The sequence below is a fragment of the Arvicanthis niloticus genome, chromosome X (assembly GCF_011762505.2).
Source record: "Arvicanthis niloticus isolate mArvNil1 chromosome X, mArvNil1.pat.X, whole genome shotgun sequence".
In the NCBI taxonomy this organism is placed as follows: Eukaryota; Metazoa; Chordata; class Mammalia; order Rodentia; family Muridae; genus Arvicanthis; species Arvicanthis niloticus.
This window is the reverse complement of record NC_047679.1, coordinates 31014896-31037502: the sequence shown is the minus strand read 5'-3', so window position 1 is coordinate 31037502 and position 22607 is coordinate 31014896. Positions and strand designations below refer to the sequence as shown.

At 34.3% G+C, this 22607-nt stretch overlaps 1 protein-coding gene across 5 annotated transcripts in view; it reads right to left on the bottom strand.

Moving 5' to 3' along the window:
• Cnksr2 (connector enhancer of kinase suppressor of Ras 2) overlaps positions 1–22607 on the bottom strand; it is a 223579-nt gene that overhangs the window by 57873 nt on the left and 143099 nt on the right. For 3 of the 5 annotated variants that reach the window (XM_034486263.2, XM_076918813.1, XM_034486262.2), the window contains 2 exons: positions 11273–11362; positions 9594–9808 (listed from right to left, as the gene is read on the bottom strand). In XM_034486263.2, the coding sequence (XP_034342154.1) occupies positions 9594–9808; positions 11273–11362 (305 nt within the window). The remainder of the gene's footprint in view (positions 1–9593; positions 9809–11272; positions 11363–22607) is intronic. The other 2 variants (XM_034486264.2, XM_076918814.1) reach the window with 1 other exon arrangement.

Genomic DNA, 22607 nt, shown 5'->3' with positions numbered 1-22607 from the left:
AGTACTGTTTATTGAGACAGAAACCATTTGCTTTGGTCACTAATCAATCTCTAGCTTCTCACACAGTACCTGTTAAAAACATGAATTGAATAGTTACTGAGTACCGGAGTGTGTAGGGAACTAAGTTACAACATCTCACAGATAAACTGTCAGTACATCCTGACAACTTATCTTCAAAACATATCCAGAGCTCAATTCTGCTCATGACTTTTACTCTAGCATGTGGGCTTAAGCTACTCTCATTTCTCACTTGAAGTGACCCTATTCTATCTTATTTTCCTACTTCAATTTTTGTCTGTGGTCCCATCAATCTAATTTCAATATACAAGGTGATGTGACACACTTAGGATCTTTATTTTTCATTAGCAATGTAATGCATAGCTCCAGTGGAGCAACACTAAAGAAGGAACCAGAACCCTTGACTTCTAATTCTCCAGACTGTAGTCACTGTTTCTGTTCTATGACTACTGTTACATCATTAAACTCTTCTGACTTCAGTTTTCTTATGTGCAAGCTCAGGAATTTGAATCAGAGTCTCTTGGAATATTTCAGACTATTAACTTTATTTGAATGTCATTTAAAACTGAATGTAAATAGCAGCTAATTAGTCTCCATATAAGTTTAATTACTGATGATTTAGGTATATACACCTGTTTCAATACCAAATGCTAGATGGTTCTTTAAAAACTGTTTAAGCTCCACTATATACAGAAATAACCTAACACCAGCCATATTAGGTACAGCTATTTTTGGTCATCTGACTGATATGTACAATTAACATGCATTTTGTACTGAAACAGAAGCTGAAAGTCTTTTAAAGGTACAAAGCAGAACGAGGGCCGCTATTTATTATCTGTTTGGTAGAAATCGTTGACATACAGAAATCAGAGAACTCAGGGTAGGCTTGCCAGTTTTTTGCGCCCCTCCAAAATGGGGGGGACACAATGTGATTTGAAACCTGGGATTAAAAGAGAAGAAAATAAGTTAGATATAAAAGGAAGTGCCCTTAATCTATTCTGCCCATCCTTTTTTTTAGTCTTACTTTACAGTGTGGTGTGAAAAAAAACAAACATGCATATCTCTCAATGAATGAGTTGCAGATGGTGATTTTTAAAACTTACAATTTATATATGAGTTTGCTCCCTTGTTTTCTTTAGAAACATTGTTGATCTTTAAAAAACATGAGAAATCAGTAATGCAAAGGAAATAAGTAAATATCTAACTACTTGGAAATTAAACCTTAGATAAGAGAGGGGTCTCAGGAAAACTAAACTGTATGGAAATAAAAACAGCATATGCTTCGAGAGAAAATTATAGCCATCCATTCTTCTATGGGGCCAGGAGTGCTGTACACCTGCAGTCCCAGCAGTTGGTCTATTCTTATTTTTCTCTTTTGGATGTCAATTATTTGGTACATTCACATGCAATATTGTTATGGATTCTTTGTAAATAAGCGATTTTTCTGCATGTGGTAGAGGAGGAAGACATGACGTTTCATGCTTGTTTTTTTCTGTTCCAATAGACAGGCATTGTTGAAAGAATCTGTGTCCTATTGGCTTACCTCTTTCCTGGCCCACTGGTTAAAGAGAAAGCTTTCTTTCTTGCCATATTATATTTGTTCCCATTATGCTTTCTAGGTGTCACAGAGTCAACTATCAACTTGACATAAATCACCAAGGAAAAGAAAACTTTCTTAGAAGAACTGTTCCCATCAAGTTGGGCTGTGGTCATGTATATAAGGTATTTTCATAATTGATAATTGGTGTATAAGGGCTAAACTCACTCTGAATAGTATTATCCTTAGGTAGGTAGGCCTAGACTGCAAGCTAGAGGAAACACGCCAATAAGCAACATTCCTCTATCATCTCTTTTACACTTGTTTTTTTCTGTGACCTGCTAAGACCCATTAACAGATCCCTTGGGTCTTCATATACTTGTGCCCGTACTGTTCAGTGGGGGACATATGTAGTTTATATTTTATATCAATACAGTATTACTTTATAGTTATTGGTGCATGTGGATGATTCACATCATCATTCTTAGACAACTATGGTAAAATATAAAGTACTACATATTAGGAAATAAAGTTATTAACCTACAACAAACTGTAATTGATAGGAATTCTAATGGTAATTTATAATGAGAAAGATCAGCAACTAAAACAGTCAGTAACTAAAAAAATTCTAATGCTGTGTGAATGTAACCATTTTCTTGAAAACAATGTAAATTAGAACCATCTACACTTGTGCTTTGCTACTTTATCATGGTTGTTTGAATGCCAGGTTTACTACAAAAAATCCCACAGAATTCAAACATTTAGTAAAATGTATTTAAATATTATTTTTATAATTTTTCAACTTGCGATTTAAAGTTATCTAGCAGGGGACTAGAGGGGAGGGTTCACTGAGTAAGAACACTTATTGCTATTGCAGAAGACCCAGTTTCTGTTCCCAGCACCCACACTGGGTGGCTCATAACCACCTGTAACTTCAGTTGTAACCCCTGTGGGCCAGTTTCACACATGCAGGCAAAATACATACATAGAAAACAAATCATGTTCTGAAGGTTAACAGAAGTATGGGAGTATATCTGATACATAAATCTCATTCAGCTTTGTCTGTCAAGTAAAAAAAAAATCATCTAGTGCAGTGGTTCTCAGCCTGTGGGACATGACCCCCTTGAGCGTGTGAAACAAACCTTTTCCCAGGCGCCCCATATCAGATATCCTGCAAATCAGATATTTACATTATGATTCATAACATAGCAAAATTATAGTTATGAAGTAGGCAATGAAATAATGTTATGGTTGGGAGTCACAACACAAGGAACTGTATTAAAGGGTTGAAGTGTTAGGAAGGCTGGGAACATTGCTCTAATGGGTTAGTGATAAGCAATATCTAGTCATAAATGATAATGTTATAGTTCACTTCTGCTCCTTTAAAACTCCCTTATTTGGTACATACACATGTAAAGTTGAAATTACTAGTTGTCCATAAAATCAAAGACAGGCTTCTCATTTCTGGGTCAAACCCAAAGTACTAGCACATTTTGTCAGGGACACCCCATGCTCACTGCTCTGAAGAAGTGGACTACTGGCAGATCTACTTCATAGTACTGACTGTTGAATGAGGCTTTATCAGTTCTACTATGATTTGGCTTAGTAAATATTTGGTTTTAAAATAACCAAGGCATCCATAGAAACCAGAATAAACATAAAATGAAATATATGAGTTAAAACACATACTTAACATGCTTGCATGCTGCTTGGAAATATGTCACAATTGAAGCCATTTTCTAGGTGAAATCAAAATGAACTAAAATTAGTTGTAAACAACTGTGGGTTTGTAGATTGCTTCTTTGCACTAATACTAATTGTCCTTATTTTAGTTACTGTGATCAGGAAACGAAGTAGGTAAGTAAGATAGCTGCCAGGCAGCTTGAAATTCAGATAATTTAATAATTAATGTTTATATGCTTATTATAGAAAACCATAGTTTTGTCATACCTATTAGACTGTAAAATTCCCAAGTGATGGAGGGAGGACCTGTGTGAGGGAAGAACCAGGAGGGATTGGGATATAAAGTAAATAAATTAATTAATGAAAAATTAAATAAAAAGAAAATGGCTTTATCTTAAGCCAGGGATTTCAGACCCAACTCTGATACTTTTAATCTCTATGTAAAAATATGAGTATCTGCAGACAGAAATAGTTTTGACAATACCAACATCTTAGGGTATATAAGAAGATTCAACAATAATTGATACGTCTCTGGCACAGAATCTACATAAGTAATCAGGAAATGTTAGCTAATATTTAATTATAGAAGTGATAATGTATTAATACATCAGCTTCTTTAAAGATATTCTATAACACGGTCTGGAGATTGCATTTACAGATAGTGAACACTACTAGAGTTGTTAACTTTCTGCTAAAGTTAGGCTAGTTTTGAAGAGTTGTAATGTTCATAAAGAGTTGGGACACTGATGTTCAAATCTCAGTTCCTGGGACACCAATGCAGCCACAGAAACCTTCTATCTACAATGAATTTGTCCTGTCTCCAAGATATGCTGGAGTAATGGTGGTATAGATCTTATGGGTCAACCAACAATGGTCCAACTTGAGGCCTACCCACAAGAGGGAGCCCATGCCTGACTCTGTCTAAGATGGCAGGAACCAAAGGCTGGATAGCCCAACCTAGGATAGATCCAAATACAACTGGCAAAAAAGGAAAAAAATGAGTCAATGAAATAATTCCTAATGATATTCTATTACATTCATCAATCAATGCCTAGTCCAATTGTCATTAGAGGGGTTTCATCTAGCAACTGACAGGAACAGATACAAAGACCTACAACCAAACACTAGGTGGAGCTCAGAGAATCCCAAGGAAGATGTCAAGAAAGGGTTGTAGGAGCCAGAGGGATCAAGAACACTACAGGAACATGGCTCACAGAATCAACTAAGCAGGGCTCATAGGGGCTCAGTGAAGTGGCAATCACAGAGCCACTAATCTTGGGTCTAATCTTGGTTCTATCTATCTATCTATCTATCTATCTATCTATCTATCTATCTATCTATGTGTGTGTGTTATATATGTGTGTGTTAGGTTGTGTAGCTTTGTGTTCTTGTGGGACTCCTAACAGTAGGGATGAGGGTTGTATCTGACTCTTTTGCTTAATGTTGGGACCCTTTACCTCCTACTGGGATGCCGTGTCCAGCCTTCATATGAGGGTATGGGCATAGTTATATTATAACTTGTTATACTGTCTTGGTTGATATCCCTGGGAGGCCTGCTCATTTCTGAAGGGAAATAGAGGAGGAATGGATGTAGGGGAGAGAGGAGGTAAGGAATGCCAAGAGGAGAGGAGGGAGGGGAAACTGGTTGGGATGTAATATATGAGAGAAGAATAAATTAAAAAGAATCAGTTCTATCATGTAACTGCTTTTAGATATTTGTGCCTTGGCTTCCCAATCTTTAAGATGAATTTAATACTAGTATCTTCTTTATAGGTTACTGGAGATGAACTATTAATACTTATAAAGTGACTTGCATAGTGCCCTTTTCAGGTTAATTGGTTGTTAGAAAGAAAAAAGAAAAAAGTATTAAGAACTGTACACTGACCTTTAAGCTTTATAAAATATTTCCTCACAAATTTATCAGAATGGCTAAATCTATTTATTAGGAATTATATAACAGCTAAATGTTTACACTTACATCTTAAAAATTAAGATGAATAATGAAATGTTGGGGTGTTAGGAAAGGAGTTAACAGATTTTTTAACACCTACTCAAAATCTGTTTAAAAAACTATTTAAAATTACATTATGAAAGTATACCAGTAATTATGCTCTAATTGCATTTTGAGAGAAAAGTTTTATTTTAACAGGAAGGGTGATATGTAGGAGGAGCTAAGGTGAGAAGAAGAGAAGGAATAAGGAGAGGAGGAGAAGAAGGAGAGGAGAAGCAAGGTGATGAGAGAGAGAAAAAGAGGAGGGACAAGGAGGCAGATGTTCACTTGTCTCCACCAGTCAAAGATAGTTTATATATCTAGGTTGGGTATTGGGTTACACTTCTGATTGAGCATTATCAAACTTATAAAGCCTTGATTAACATGTTTAAAAACTGTATAAAAGCAAAAAGGAAAAGGGGGCATGGGATAGGGGTTTCTGGGGGGGATGGGGAAAGGGGATGGCATCTGAAATGTAAATAAAATATCCAATAAAAAACATTTTTAAAAAAAATTGTATAAAAGCAAAAAGGAAAAGGGGGCATGGGATAGGGGTTTTCTAGGGAGGGGAATTGGGGAAAGGGGATGGCATCTGAAATGAAAATAAAATATCCAATAAAAAAAAGAAAGTATACCAGCATGGTGCATGAATACATAATCAGATTTTACCCATTCTGGTATATATGCATATAGATTTCAATAGATTAATTGAGTAATCAATTAATTATGCAGTTATGATGTAGCAGTATGTTGTTATTTGCATATTGTACTAAGCAAAAGTTTAGGCTTTGATTTCTTTCTCTTCTTCTGTTTTTTTTTTTTTCTCTTTATTTTTTTACACTCTAGCGGGATCTTGATCTACCTCACTAAATAATGCACTCTGGAAAGGTGACAACAATTTGTTCTCCCATAAGATTAAAAGATGAGATTCAGGGCAATCCAATTACTCTTTATCTTTAGAAAGGCTTCTTAAGACATTTAGATTTCATACATACATACATACATACATACATACATACATACATACATACACCACTGCCTACCTTTCTTTGTGTGTTCTAAGGTCAGCTAACAACTTCTACATTTTCAGACACAGAATTAACCTAATTTACCTACAAGTAAAAATAATGTTCTGAATTAGAAAAAAGCGCTTAGCTGATAAGGTTGGCAAAGTGGGACCTTTGTAATGAGACAACCAAGCAGGGAAGAAGCAAGGACTGGATGGAACTGAAGTTCTGCACTATAGTATCAAAGGTATGGTGTGAGAAAAATCCATCTTGCTGCCATTTCTGGGACTATAATAATAGGACATGCAGAAAAGATCTCTTTCCAAGTCGAAAACACTGAGAAAGGAGTTCACAGTCACTTACTTATTTGTGGAGTTACTCACTACAACTTACAAGGTATCATATTACTATAAAATTCTGATATAACCCTGCTATCAAATTAACGTATTTTCTCTAAATCAGAAGGCACATATCTTTAGACCCCATAGAATTAGTACTGTAGCAGAGATAGTGTTCAATAAAACTCAATATTTAATCTTTCCCTTATGTCCTATTGTATCAAAAACATCCATGTTTCACAAGAATAAGGAAAAATGAAGATGATCATTTTATCATGAAAGTGATTAAGTTACATATTGGTACTGACCTTATATTCTGAAGAAACTATAACACAGAGAAAATTTCTTTCATTTTAAAATGAGCCTCTAGAAATGAAGTTACTCAACCAGACTTTTGATATTCCTCAACAAATAAATGCTCTTTGGAAAGTGGCAAAAATCTCTAAACCTAGGTAATGTACAATCTTTTTAGCATTTTGAGTTGGTTTTTATTGCCTTTCTTTCATCAATACTTTAAAAATTCCCACATTCATTCTCTATTTTCTTTTTCTAGTGTACACAAATCTTTCCATGCACATAATGAACACACTGTGTATAAGCATATGTGTTTGACGGATCACCACTCTTTTAATGCTAAATCCAAACTTCCTACAGCTAATCTAGTTGGAATCAAAGTGGCCTCTTCTCTCTCCAGCTTCATCTCTAACTACCAATTCTGCTCTTGAATAGGCTGTCTGTCTCTCATCTTGAAAGCTTTGTATAGGCTGTTATTTATAATTGGAACCAGACTGTATAGAAAGTTCATTGATTAGATGGCTCTTCTGAATTGTGATAACAATAGCGGACCCATTAACAGGTATCAAAGAATACTGTTTTTAAGTTTCCTTCAGATGTTGCTGGGAAGAATAATGATTTATCAGCTACTTAATGGGTTATGATGGGACATTCTAGACTCTTGTAGAGGAAGAGACATGGGAATATGGACCTGGGGAAAAGTAAGATAGGCACTGAAGCTAATGAAACTCTAATCACCATAATGAAAAACAGTTTTTCTAATCTAGTATTATGAGAATAGGAAAGATAATTTAAGATATTAACTCTGAGATCCAGTTCAAGTATAAAGTTCTTAACTCTTTTTTACATCTTGTATACCGAGATGGTATACCTTTTAACAATATGGTAGCTTTGATACTTTGAGCATTAAGTTCCATTCCTCCATCTAGTAACTAAAGTTCTTGTAATCTTTTTCATGTATATGCATGTTCATGTGTGTGTACTTGTGTGTGAGCATGTGCATGTACATGTGTGTACAACTATGGAAGCCAGAGGTTCACTTTGGGTGTCTTCTTTTATCATTCTCCAACTTATTATTTTTTTTTTAGAGGTAAGGTCACTCAATGAAATTTCAGTTTACCTATTAGGCTAGACTAGTTAGTTGTCTAGCGAGCATAAGAGGTCTTCCTGTCTCTATGCCTCCTCTGTGCTGGGTTATAGGTATATATCACCATGCTTGACTTTCTATGTGGGTGTTAGGGATCTGAACTCTGGTGCCATGATTGTACAATTACTTTAATGACTGAGCCACCTCTCCAGATTCATGTAGTCTGTTTTTAATGGTTCTTAAGTGGAAGCTACACTTCTATTGTTAAAAACAAACTCTATTTAGCCAAAGTAGTATAAAACATGATGCTTTCAGGGAATGTTGTGACTAATATGATTTTCAGCTTCCACATGGCTAGTGTTTGGTTCCTCACAATCCATCTGGCATGGATTTAATGGCCCTGCCTTTGACCCCTCAAGTAATATTCTTTCATTAGAAAGCTACTGCATGCCAATGTGATTATATGTTTTCAGCTCAAAATTCATCAATAAACTCTTGATTATTGTAGGACAAAACATCTGTGATGATTACCATTTACTTTTTTATGAAAGTACCACTACTCACTTTGTTACTCTTAGCTCTGCCACTGCCCATGATGAAGGTTTTTCTTAGTCTCCCTTAAGGGTAAGGCTACTTTTCCTGTTGCTTCCATACTTTTTGCATCCTCCCATATATAACTTAAATTAAATTGGGAATCACAGCATACAATGTTGTGCTTTTGCATATGAATTTGTGTGTTTGTGTATGCATACATACATGTGAAAGCCGAAGGTTGACTGGGTATTTTCTTCTACCACTGTTCATCTACCTTAACGTAAAACATTCATTCATTCATTCATTCATTCATTCAATGTGCATGGTGTTTTGTGGGAACTTATGTATATGCCTGGTGCCTGCAGAGGCAAGGAGAGAGTATTGAAACCCCTGGAACTGGACTTGCAGAAGGCTGTCAGCCTGCATGTGGGTACTAGGAATTTATGCCTCATTCTCTGGAAGAGCAGTCAGTGCTCTTGAACACAGAGATATCTTTTTAGCCCCTTCACCTTACTTTTGCAAGAAGGTCACCCAGTAAATGTGGAACAACTGATTCAGTTGGGTTAGCTAACCAGTGAGTTCTGTATTCTCTTGTGTCTTCTTTCCCACCACTAGGAATAAGGCAAGCACCCCTAGGCCTAATTTTGACCTATGTGCTTGGAATGTAAACTTGGTCCTCACATTTGTGCAGCAAACATGTTTCCAACTGAATCATGTCCCCAGACCTGATGCTGTTCTTTGTCTTCCCGGTTTTATTAGCACATACATAGTGGATGCTCCTTTTAAGGGAGAGTTATGAAATACTAAACATTCTATTTCTAATGTTGATTTCTAAAGCTGCCCAAGCACTGTTTATTATCATATGAATGAGTAATTACCTAACTACTGTTTTCTGTCAATATTGTTCCTATTAAGTTATTTCAATAAAATAGAGGTTCCTATGAAATATGAGTATTTTGATCATATGAGTTGTAAAACAAATCAATCTTCAATAATTTTGTTTCTAATTTCTAATGCTAGAATCTTTTATAATAATCTGGATTTTATGAACTAAAGTAATTTGCCTTCCAAGAAAGTAAATTAAAGACTTTTTGAGTTTACTTACATGGTACAGTGTGGTTTCTGGCACTGGTGTGCCCATGATGTCTTGTCTCAATGCATCCATTTGCAAACTGGGCAGCAGTGAGTAGTGAGTTGGGCTATTACTCTTATCACCCTTCTTTTTTGACTTCTTCCCTGTGTCTTTTTTGCTGTTTCTTTGAAACATGTATTCTTCTTGAGCAATTTTTTCATTGCTCATGTATCGAAGTAGAGAGTTTTCTACATAAAAAGAGAAATATACTGATATAAATATGCAAATATTTGAAATGTACCATTCTTTCCAAATTGTGCTATAAGATTTCATTTCAGTACTTTAACTTACAAAATATGTAGTAACAATACAGTAGGACTTAATTATTTGGAACAAGAGAGTAAGACATATTTTTGGGTTATTTTTTTCTGGTTTTCACTCTGAAGATTTAACATCAAAATCACCTGTAGAACTTAAATTTGCATAAATGGACCTTACAGTTTGTAGCAAGTTTCTCAGGAAGATTCTCCTAAATGGTGATGACAAAGCATAGACTCCAACATTTTAGGTAACATTCTTGGAGAATTTGAAGCCCACAGTATAAACTTAGTTCATAGATTCTTTCCTTAAATTAGTAGTCAGCTCTTAATAGTAAATATACAAATTTCCCCCAGGATGTCACTATTATAAGAAGTCCCAAAGAATAACTTAGAGATGGCATATGATAAACATTTTTATTTTTTCTTGATTTATTCAATTAAACTACAATAAGATTAAATACTAAACTTAGAAATGGAATTAATATATTCATGTAAAGGAAACTGAAAGTGTTCTTGAACTTCTCAACATTTTGGAAATGCTCACTTCACAAAACCACATGTTAAGGAAACTAATGAAGCAGCTATTTATGCTTGCTTGCCTATGTGATCTGTGGATATTTTACAGTTCACTGGATAGAAATGATAAGTAAACGGGTCAACCATACCAAAGGAAGCTTAGTGTATAGGAACAAGTTTAGTTTTATCCATCTACAATTTATGGCTCTCTCCTAAAAGCAGAAGTAGCAGCATCAACAGTTGTGCCCACCATAGCCACACTTGGTTAAAGTCTACTAAGCCATGAAGGTTTCACTTACTTTAGGTAGATACTTCAAAAGTAGCCCAGTCCCATGTAAGAGAATAACCCTGAACAGCAAGCAGAACAGAGAAAATACAAAGCACCCTTCCCCTCCATTTCCATATAGTTGTTGTTAAGAGTCACTGGTCCAGTTTCCAAGATATATTTGTTTTACACCTATGTGCTTCAATGTTCATTATGAGATTTCATCATACAAGGTTTCACAAAGGAATAAGTTTCATTGCTCACTAATTGGGATTGATAACAAAACTGTTTTTAATCTACTGAACTGAAATGAATTCTTTTATGCAGTTTCACACTTCTGACCTTGTTTTCAAAATATTAACTTTCAATTTACAAACATATATTCATCTTTCTCTGTGTAATTATCTGCCCAGAATCTCTCAGAAGGCATTCATATAAGATACTTATTACTAAAGGGTCAAGAGTCAGCTGTTGAACTTACTTCATTTATTTGTACTGTCAGTTAATGATGGAGTAACTTTCTGCTGAAGCCATAATAATCTATTTAAAGAACATTATATTTGCTTATTGTTCAAATAACCCATCCTACACTGAAATTCTAGAACACTTACCTCTTCTACTATCTCTCTTCATCTTATTTGGATCTTCATAGTCCCCCACCCAATTATATTCGACTGGCATAGATATAGGTCGTAGCTTGCCTAAACACAGAGAACAAAGTTCACATCACATTGTTTTTCTTCCCCAGGTAGGCTTATATTTAAAGTGATTTCAGCTACAGTATGCAAAACACACTCTCATATGCAACGTTATGGTTGGCATGTGTGGATGAAGAAAATGTGTGTTTTGAGCCAGAAGGTGAAACTGCCTCTGAGAACTGTCTAGATAATACTAGTTTAAGGTACTCATTATAGATAATAAGAATAGCCCATGTTTGTTCTCATTAGAGTCTAGGATAGAAAGGTATATAATATTTTGCAAAAATAATCAGTTTTCATATTTTTTCATTTTATTAACTGATTTCAGTCTTATTCCCTAATGTCTATGAATCTATCTTTTGCTAACCCCTTCTAAGGTACCAGGCCCTTGTATTTAACCTTGTTATCAGGATATTAACCTAATGTTTTATGATATATTATCACAAACTAACTTATTTTTTCTAATTGATACCACCATGCATTTGAATACTACCATGCTGCAGCAATGTGGGGATTCTGTTTCATGGCCTTAAATCTAGTTGTGCATAGTTTTTGATATAATAAGCATGTCTGGTTTACAGGATCAAGATTTTTCCTCTCTGTCTAATATCCTTCTGACTATTTATTCTCACTAAACATCACTTTGATTTAGTGAGCAGCAGCCATAGCAAAGAATTCAAGTATAACACTCTGGTAGAGAAGTAATCAATTATCTTGTTCAACTTAAATTTTGAAGCACAGAATAGCCAATGAAAACTAAATAATCCAAAAGTTTTAAAAATATACAACATCTGACAAGAGGTAGTATTTTAATAAGTTCTCCATTAATGAAAACTGGAAATCTGCAAGGCCTAGATCATAAGAATGGCACAATAACCACCACAATAAAAGTACTTATAACCACCGACTGTAGGCCAGAGAACTTTCTAGGGTTTGATTACTATTGGATCATTAAATCCTTATGCTTATGACAATTAATGCTTGTAGTAGAAGGAAACTTTAAGGTAATGTGCCTAAGGAAACATAGCTGACAAATGTCTAATATCAGGATTCAAATGAAGGCATCTGAATACCAGTTGTGAACATTTTTCATAATATTTTTATACATGCAGAATCATTTTGAGTCATATTTCCTTCTGCATCCTTAGAAGTCACTCTTTTTCATGTCATTTTTAAAAACGTGTTGGTCAAAATATTACAAAATTTTGTGGGAGATTTTAATTCCACTCTTAAGGAAAATATACCAAACTTATACTTTCTAATTATCTACACAGATATAATTTATTTAGTATATTTTACTAGGCTATTTTAAAATCTGACAATAAACTTGACATGATAAAATTATTAATGATATAACATGATATTATTTAATGACTTCTTTCCAAGGTGTGCAACTATCTTTCTAAATGGTCATTTATGACTGTAACATTCTTTTTTTTTTAAAGATTTATTTATTTATTATATATGAGTACACTGTAGCTGTCTTCAGACACACCAGAAGAGGGCATCAGATCTCATTACAGATGGTTGTGAGCCACCATGTGGTTGCTGGGAATTGAACTCAGGACCTCTGGAAGTGCAGTCAGTGCTCTTAACCACTGAGCCATCTCTCCAGCCCCGACTGTAACATTCTTATGTAATTTATCTCTCCTCTTTTTCATAGCAAGAATGAATGGGACAATGTAATTTAATATATTCTGCCCACCAAGGTTTGGGTAAGCAGTCTTTGAAATATTCATATTCTATTGCTTTATGAATCAGTTCCCCAAACTTCTGATTTCATAAGTGCTATATCTTCAAAATACCCACAATTAATTCTTTTAGAGTTTAGTTTGAAAAATAAATTCCACTTTAGCATGCACACCAAAACTAAAGCAGCTAACGGCACCTTTGCATACCACCAAGAAAATCTTTTGAAAAGTAAAAATCCAATAAATAAGACTTATTCATCTACTATCAAATAAATAGTCATTTGATAGTTAAAAACGTGTTTGGTGGTTTTGAAAGCATTAGTCATATGGAGCTGAGTATCTTCAGAAGACAAGCAGAAACATATTTCACAGATAGCATGGAAATACATAACTATTATTTGCATTTTGGTAATAGATATGATTCAAACAGAATTGTCATTGATATAGGAACAAAATTATATATGACTTCTGGGAGTCATCATTTCAGTGTACATTGTTAACACAGAACTTCAGGAAAAGTACAGTGACTTAGAAAAATGCTCAGAAAAAAAGAATTTAATTTTTGGGGAGAAAATCAGATGTGTTGGCTGAGTTTTATAAACTTGACACAAACCTAGACATATTGGAGAAGAAAAAAATTTGTTTGTTTGAGTTTTATTTTTCCAGACAGGGCTTCTCTGTGCAGCTCTGGCTATCTTGTGATTCCCTTTGAAGACCAGGCTGGCCTAGAACTCACATAGATACCATCTGTCTGTCTCTGCCTATGGAGTGCTGCCACTAAAAGCATGTGCCACCACACCTGGTGCAAGAAGAGATGCGGATGCACGCAGCCAAACATTGGACTGAGTGTGGGTCCCCAATGGAGAAGTTAGGGCAAGGACTGAAGGAGCTGAAGGGGTTTGCAACCTATGAAGAACAATATCAACCAACCAACCCCCTTAAAGCTCCCAGGGAGTAAACCACCAACCAAAGAATCTGCATGGAGGGACCCATGGCTCCAGCCACATATGTAGCAGAGAATAGCCTTATCTGGCATCAATGGAAGGGGAGGCCCTTGGTCCAGTGAAGGCTTGATGCCCTAGTGTAGGGGAATGCTAGGGTAGTGAGGCAGGAGTGGGTGGGCGGGTGGGGGAGCACCCTCATAGAGGCAGGGAAAGGGGGTTGTGGAGAGAAAACTGGGAAGGGCAATAACATTTGAAATGTAACTAAATAAAATAATCAATAAAAAGAAAATAAGTAAATAAAAATAAAAAAACATAAAACTAAACAAACAAACAAATGAAAAAAAAACCATGCAATGCACCACCAAAGCTCCAAATGACACCTTAGTTTTGTATTTTCATAGATTTATTCCCCTTCCTGTCTTTCCTATCCATCCAAGTTAGTGTATCACACACACTCACCAACTTCATTTGAAACCATTTAAAAATTTTTTTATTTATGTATCTATGTGAAAGTCTGCCATGTACATATATGTGTGAGTACCCACAGAGGTGGGAAGACAGCATTGAATCTCCTGGAATTTGAGATAAAGGTGTCAATGAGCATTCTATATTGGTGCTGGAAACAGAACTCAGGTCCTCTGGAAGAGTAAAAGGTGCTCCCAATGGCTTCACTATGAAAAAAATAAGCCAAATTTAGCTTTGGAAAACTGTTTGGTAGTCAAGTCAGAATTAAAAGTCCTATTTCCTGATTTATCTTCTAACAAGTTTCCATGGGTAGCAATCTGCTGAAACATTAGTGAGCTGTTTCCTTTCCAGTTTTATCATTCCCCCTCCTGGCTCTCCATGCCAAACTCATCAGGTTTCAGCATAATAAATAGCACCTGTGTAGCAATAGGCTTTTCATAGTTGGCAAAGGTTAAGAAAATGGCAGGGAAAGTCTTCAAAAGTCTGACATACTACTTAAGGCTCACAGAAAGTTTTCTCTAGAGGCTGAAAGTTACATATGTATACATCTGTTCTAAATATTTCAGCCAATATTTTGATGAAAATAAGTATAATAAGGAATGCTTAAGCTATAAGTTTGTTATATAAACCCATCAAACTCCTCACATACCAGACAGAAAAATTACTTTCAGATGGTTGACTGCATCTCTAGGAAAACATCCTGGGGTTATTTAAGGTAGAGAGGCACACATTCAAAGAGGAAGTAAAACTGAATTAAATGTAAAGTCAGTAAATTTTTGAAGGAGAATAAAAGTATATCTGGATCTAATAAAATAACCAAGAGTGAACACTTTAATCTTTAGCATTACATTTAAAGTTTTTGTTTTTAGGTAAAAGACCTTTAGAAAAATTGGCTTGTAAGTATTTCAATGGGCTGATTTTTTTTAAAAGAATGGTTTATAATAATAAATACAAACAACAAAAAGCCAATGTAAGCTGAATTAGATTTATACTTTACAGTTTCCCTACTGAAAAAACAAAACCAACTGAAATATTTTTTTCTAAAAATAGGTTACATCTTGTTTGTATTTACTCTTGCTTTATAAAATGATCTATACTTTAAGTGAGGAGTGATGTAAGTGCAGGACACAGGGTTAACATCACATGGTCATTTTTAATGCTTGATCACAAGGCTAACTTTTTGAATCAAGTTGCTTTTTGATAAAGATAATTCTACCAAGAGAAAGATATATATTCATGTGTATATAATTAATGAGTTTGTCATATAGTTATATGAATTTGAGTGAAGTCAATATTTATGATCTTAAATTTTGCTGCTGTCCAGTGAAAATCACATGAGAATCGTGGAAAGAATGAGAAAGGATTAGGACAGGTAGGAGAATTCTGACCCCTCCTTTCAATACTATGGAAGGAGTAAAATAAAATTTGAGAAAATACATTGGCCTCTTGCTACACTCAGCTTAATATAGACCTGGACAAGAAAAATAACATGGGCATGCAGCATTATTTGTTTCAATGCATATATCATTTGTTTAAATGCTTTAACTGCAAATTAAAGCAATTAAAAAAATCTTAGAGAATGATCTATTGAAAACCCTACCAATATCCAAAAGGCAGTTACGTTTCCTCATGAAAAGTAAAATGATTATCAATTCAAGATTCACATTTAAATACTAATGGCATCCTATAACAATTTTATAACTCCTTTGTTATTTTCATCTCTTTGGAATCATACTCTTGAAGTCAGTGAAAAGGTGAGGTGAAAACTGACAAACTTTCTGACAATGTCTTAGGATTTTGAAGATACTTCAGTTCCTGACTCAACAGTCTCCTGTTCTTCTCCCATTGCTTCCCTCCCATCAATATGCTTCAGTGACAGATAACTAAAGACCACAAATGAAAAAGGAAAGCAAGTTTGTTTCCTCTAAAACAATTTGTTAACATGTGTGATTTCCGTATTTTAAGTGTCTACAACTCTTCCAAATATTGTGAAGAATTAATGAAGAATTAGAGCATAAATTGTGAATGAAACTCTGCGCTTGAAGTCCTTTGTCTTAGGACAGCAGAGAGTACAATGACATTGCAGGGCGTATTACCCATAAAACAATGACAGGTTATCACATTGACACTTTTAATTTGTCCAGCATGGTTTTAATTATTTGCATTAATATATGTAAGAGTCACTGACATGATCAGAATATGACTTCTAGCCACCTGCTCTTGCCAGAGCCTGACAAATAGAGAGGTGGATCACTGCAGGCAACCATTGGACTGAGCATGGGGGTCCCCAATGGAGGAGTTAGAGAAAGGACTGAAGGAGCTGAAGGGTTTTGCAACCCCATAGTAAGAACAACAATATCAACCAACCTGACACCCCCACCCTCAGAGCTCCCAGGGACTAAACCACCAACCAAGGAGTATATACAAGGAGGAACCCATGGCTCCAGCTGCATATGTAGCAGAGAATGGCCTTGTTGGGCATCAATGGGAGGGGAGACCCTTGGTCCTGCATAAGGCTCGATGCCCCAGTGTAGGGGAATGCCAGGGTGGGGAGGTGGGATTGGGTGGGTCAGTGGAGAACACCCTCATAGAAGCAGGGGGAGGGAGGATGGGATAGGGGGTTTCCAGAGGGGAAACCGCAAAAGGGGATAACATTTGAAATATAAATATATAAAATATCCAATAAAAAATAAATAATAAAGCAAAGAAGAAAAAATAAAAGAAAAATATTGAGTACAACACTCAGTATTTTCTTTCCTATGATCTATTTTCTTCTATAATTTCCAAAATAAAGAATTTTGCAATGAATTCAGTAACTGTGCAAGTATAGAGTATAAAATGAACTGCACTGATCTTTCTACTTAACTCTTATTACTTTGATTTAGAATTTTATCACAAATACAATTTATTATATAAATAGACTCCATTTGGCTCTTCTGCAATATTAAAATTAATGAAGACATCTAACAAGTCAACTGGGACAGACAGCAACTTTTCTATCAATTTGGATTCTTGTTTTTTGTCTTTCAGTCTTTTTATTTTTTTATTTTTGCTCCCGGCACTGTTTGGATCTTAAAAATACCAAGAAATTTCTATCATTGATAACAAAAATTTGGGGTATTTGAGCCAAACTACAAGACTTTCAATATTTCTCAAATGTGTTCCATAAGGTGTTTGCTCAACTGGAAATATATTTTGTGACCCCCCCAAAAGATCTGATGTACAAACACTCTGTACAGGCACTGGATATAATCCAAATGCTACAAGCCTTGTACGCTGTTTGCATTTATCTACAAGAGGAGTATAAAATACATAGATATCCCAGTCTTAGAAAATCACATAACTTTTTCTTAATGGACTTTCAAAACCAGAGATCTGAAGAAAATAAGACAATGTTAGATTACTTAATCCACATTGAAAGCTAACATTAACAGCTCTATTTATCTCTTAGTAAATGCTACTTGCTATATTTTCAATAAGAGCAAATGCATTCTAATTTGAACCAGGGAAATAATGTATCATATCTTGCTCCAGATAATGTCATAGTTTGTTTAATCGTGGGACAGATTAAATAATTAGAGACAGTCACAAGCTCATAAATACATTTGCTCAGAAAATATACTAATCATGAAGAAACACAGATATATATTTCCAGAGAGATAATTTCCTAGTTTTTTTTTTTTTTTTGTTAAAAAACAAGACAACAATCTCTGTATTATATGAGGTCTCTACCTGATTTTTCCAGTATCTGTTTCTGTAAATTGGTTCTAATAATAGTCAGGGTTTCTCAACAACAGCATTCTGGACATTCTTTACATTTGGACACTTTTGGTGCATCCTTTACACTGCCATTATTGCAATCCCATAAAAAATATTCAAGAAATTGCCAAACGTCCTTCAATGGGCAGGACTGTCTCTAGATGAGAATTCTGAAGTATCCTCCTATTCTTGGCTTTTCCATTCTGCCTGTACTAGAGAGTACTATTTAATCTGCATCACACCATTCTATTGAAGAAGTCATATAAAGATTTTGTTCTTCTTATGATAAGTGAACTAAATAACCAATCTGACATAGCCATCTTTATGTCTTCTTTATATACTAACACTCCATAGCCGTATGAAAAGTTTCCTTTCCTTTACTGTTTTCTCTATTAACTATTTCCTTGAGTTAGTTCAACACAAACCTTTCTTCCTAGGGTTCATTTCTTTAGGAGTTTACAACACTTTTATTTTTCATATTATTTTATCCTTTATTTTTGTAGCAATTCATCTAAAACTTTAAGAAGGTGTGAGTGCCAAGTCATTTTTGGATTTCTAAAATTGACCCAGAATATAACCTGATGTTTTCTACAGTGGAGTTTAAAACTTGGATACACACAGTTTGCAATATTATTAGCAGTTTGCATGTTCTTCCTTTTTCTTTAACAGTACTGCACCACAACTAACTAAAATGTTATGCTTATATTTTTAAATTGTTATACTTAAGTAGGTGGTTATCGCCTTAGTAGAGAGACCAAACATAAATATCTAATTTTACTCTTTTAATCCTTTATTAGGTCCTGTGAAAGGAAGGAAATTAAATGCTATTATGATTTATAAGTAGTTGAAATTCCGTGTCATATTTGATTTATGAGTAGCACCCACTTACTATGCCATTACAGTACGATTTCTTAAGAACATCCTATGAGGTAAACACTGTACTAAGTGATTGACATGTATTATCATGTTTAGTCTTTATGGATACAGTAGTAATAGATCGTCACTCTATTTTTTCAGAGAAAAAAACCATGATATATAAGTGTAGTCTCAATTAAGCTCAAGTATTAAAAGCCAAGCTGTGACACCAAATTCAAGTTCATCTGACCTGAAAACTAATGCTTTTCTATTCTAACAATAAAATTGTACAAATTGAGAAAGAGAGCCTTCCCAAGATAATTCCTTTAATTTTCATATAAGGAATAGAGTTTTCTATTTTTATGTCAAAATATTGCTGAACTGCTTTTCCTTTAGTTTACATAGTGCCTTATCACATTTTAGCTTGATGTCAAAAACTATTTTGTAAAACTAATCAACATACAGTTATTTATAAGTTGTTTTCAGAAGTACAAAAAGATAATAATCACACATGTCAGCACAGTTTACATTTCATATTTCTGATTCATTAAATTCTATGATCGTTTTTTTGGGAACAGTACTTCTTACTTGAATATAGATATATCCTGTGGATGGTACCATATTTTCTTTTATCTCTAGGATAGCTAATGAATTTAACCTCGATTTTACCTGCTAAGAAAGTTATTTATAATAAAAAGTGACAAGAAAAAGAGCAGGCATTTATTCAGAAATGAAAGATGTATAAATATATTTAAACTTTTTGGAAAATATTATATTATTAATTATAATTTTACTTCCTCAAAGAGAATAATTTTTTAAGACAAAATGAAAGGTAATTCATTAGTATGATAAACTTGGAAGCATACAGATACCATTCTTGTTTCACAGTGGCAGAACTATCTTTTTTAGTTAGATGATAGACAAGATCCATGGATATGGCTGATGCCACAGAGAATAAAGGAAAACCCCAATCTAGGCTGTTTCTGTAAATAGTATTTATTCCTGCAAATAATCTCAAATTAGTTTTGTTTTTATTTCTAGAAAAATGAAACAAATTTTATCTTGGTTTAAAATGATAAAATATGCTGTTGTTCCTTACCTACAATATAGCAAGCATTAAAAAAAATCTGTCAGAGCCGTATCTATGCAAATGAATGTTGATTGTTGTGTGAGTAGTTACAAAACAACATTAAAAACAAAGACATAAAATTAGGCCTATATATGCTTGCTTGAAATAAAATTTACATATTTGGAAGAACTAATGTAATGTCTTGAAATTATTTTTCTTTTTAAAATTACTTTTATTATTATTAACATTACCATTTAATAACGTCACTTTTAGGGTGAGCAAACATCCATGGAAACTTAATTTCAGCTCTATTACTTAGTAGCTGGGCAACTTAAATCCCTCTGTATTTCAGAGTTTTCATGTATAAACAGATATTTTATTTGTATAAATCACATACTATTGTTGGGAGGCTTAAATGAGAAAATACCTTAAAATAGTATTTAATACAAATAAAAGCTCATAGACATTATTATTTTTTTAGATGAGCAGCCCCTTGCCCATCCTTACCTATATGTATAATTGTTTATGTGAATGCCTATATTTTTAATACATTCATTTAAAACTAGTGAGAGATAATCTAAGATGGGAACCTTGGCTAAGTAATTGATTATCATTGTCTCTGGTGATTAATACTGTAAATTTAACAGGATTTACAACCATCTAAGAGACAAACCCCTGGGCCTGTTAGTAAGAAATTATAGATTAGACTAATTGAGGTGAGAAGAACCACCCTATATGTGGTAGCACCCTTTTTTGGGGCTAGGATATCAGATTGAAGGAAAAGGAGAAAGTGAGCTGAGCGCCAGAATTAATCTCTACTTCCTGACTGTGGGTGCCTCAAGCTCCTACCATCATGAATTTCCCTTCATGACAGACTGCACTCTCCAACTGTGAGCCATATATACATGTATGATACTTTAAAATACAATTGTATTGAGACATATTCAACCAAAAGCACATCTGTGTTCTAGAAACTGTTGTCTCTAAAGATTCTCCAAATTCATTCGAAGTTTTCTGATACTTTGTTTTATTTGAGAGAATGTTTTCCTGGGACTTTAGGCTTACTCACATCTCCCTCTTTAGTCCAGGCTGAACAGGAACTCACAATCCTCATGCCTCAATGGCTAGGCTGTTGGGATTACAGGTGGTTGCCATCCCATTCAGCCTTCAGTCTAATAATCTTAACTGGTGGCTTAATTTACATACATGAAAATTGGTGATTAAGTATTGGTGATTAAGAATGAAAGTAAATGTTCTCAGTATAAACAATTTATACAGTACATCTGAGGCACTACAAAAAGCCTGTAAGTTTAACTATCATTATTTGTTGAAAATATAAAGTGCTCTATATTGGAAACTGAGGTTTTGGCTTAAAGATTTATAGGAACCCTCAGGTTCTCAGACCTAGGTTTTGAGAAGTACCATGTATTTGTATCTGACATGCACCTAAACATCCTGGGTAAGTTTTTAACATTTAAAATCAAACATAAATGTTATGTTTGTTTGCTAGACTTCCCAGGCTCCAATTCCACAGCTAACACGTTATATACATTCTTCTACTTACCTGAAGTTACTACAACTTTGATATCTTATAGTGATGTTTTTTTACCTTTGAGTTATGCGTATCTTACATGAAAATTTAAGTTTTATTCACCCTCATGTACCCAGTGCCTGGGTGACTTTATATGTGTATACAGCAAATACTAGCTGAGTAAGTTAACAATGGATTAGTTTTGAGAAAAATTATGGAAATTATTTTCCTGTAACTGATAAGTACATTTCATCACTTAAAATCTGGCTTTGAAAAGGGAAATAAATACATTAAGCTGTTATTTACTTGGAGTAATCTTCATGTTGCACCTGAAAAATCTCCATGAGACTATCTATAATTACCCACACGGAAAATAGAGATTAAATCATATACAGTACGATTATAGTTTTGAAGTTTAGTAATTAAAAAAGAGAACTTTGTTGAGTTTCTTTCTCTCTTGCTTAAATATGTACCATTATTTTTCCTCAGCTATTATATATAAATATCAGAAATTTATAGACTATATAAAGTTTCTAAAGTTAAGGTAATTTATTTTACAGGGGAAGATTGTTTTATGAAACATGATAGAACCAGGTTCTTTAAACTGCAGTCTGAAAGGAGTAACAATTTGTAGCTATTGAAGAGCTCTTATTTGACTGTATGTGGTGATGATAATTTCCCATTAAGTAAAACATTTTTCTAATTTGATATGTGTAGAAAATTCTAGAATGTGAGAAAATAAGATTAGATATACTGTAAAGCCTATGTAACAACTTCTGGTCAATATTTACTTGTGAAATAAATAAAACTTTTATATTATCTCATGGATCTGGATAAAGAGGGATAACAAAGACAACATCCTCTATACCTCAGGGCTAAAATATAACAGTACAGAAAAAAAGGCTCAAATACCTACAATGTGTGACAGTTCGAT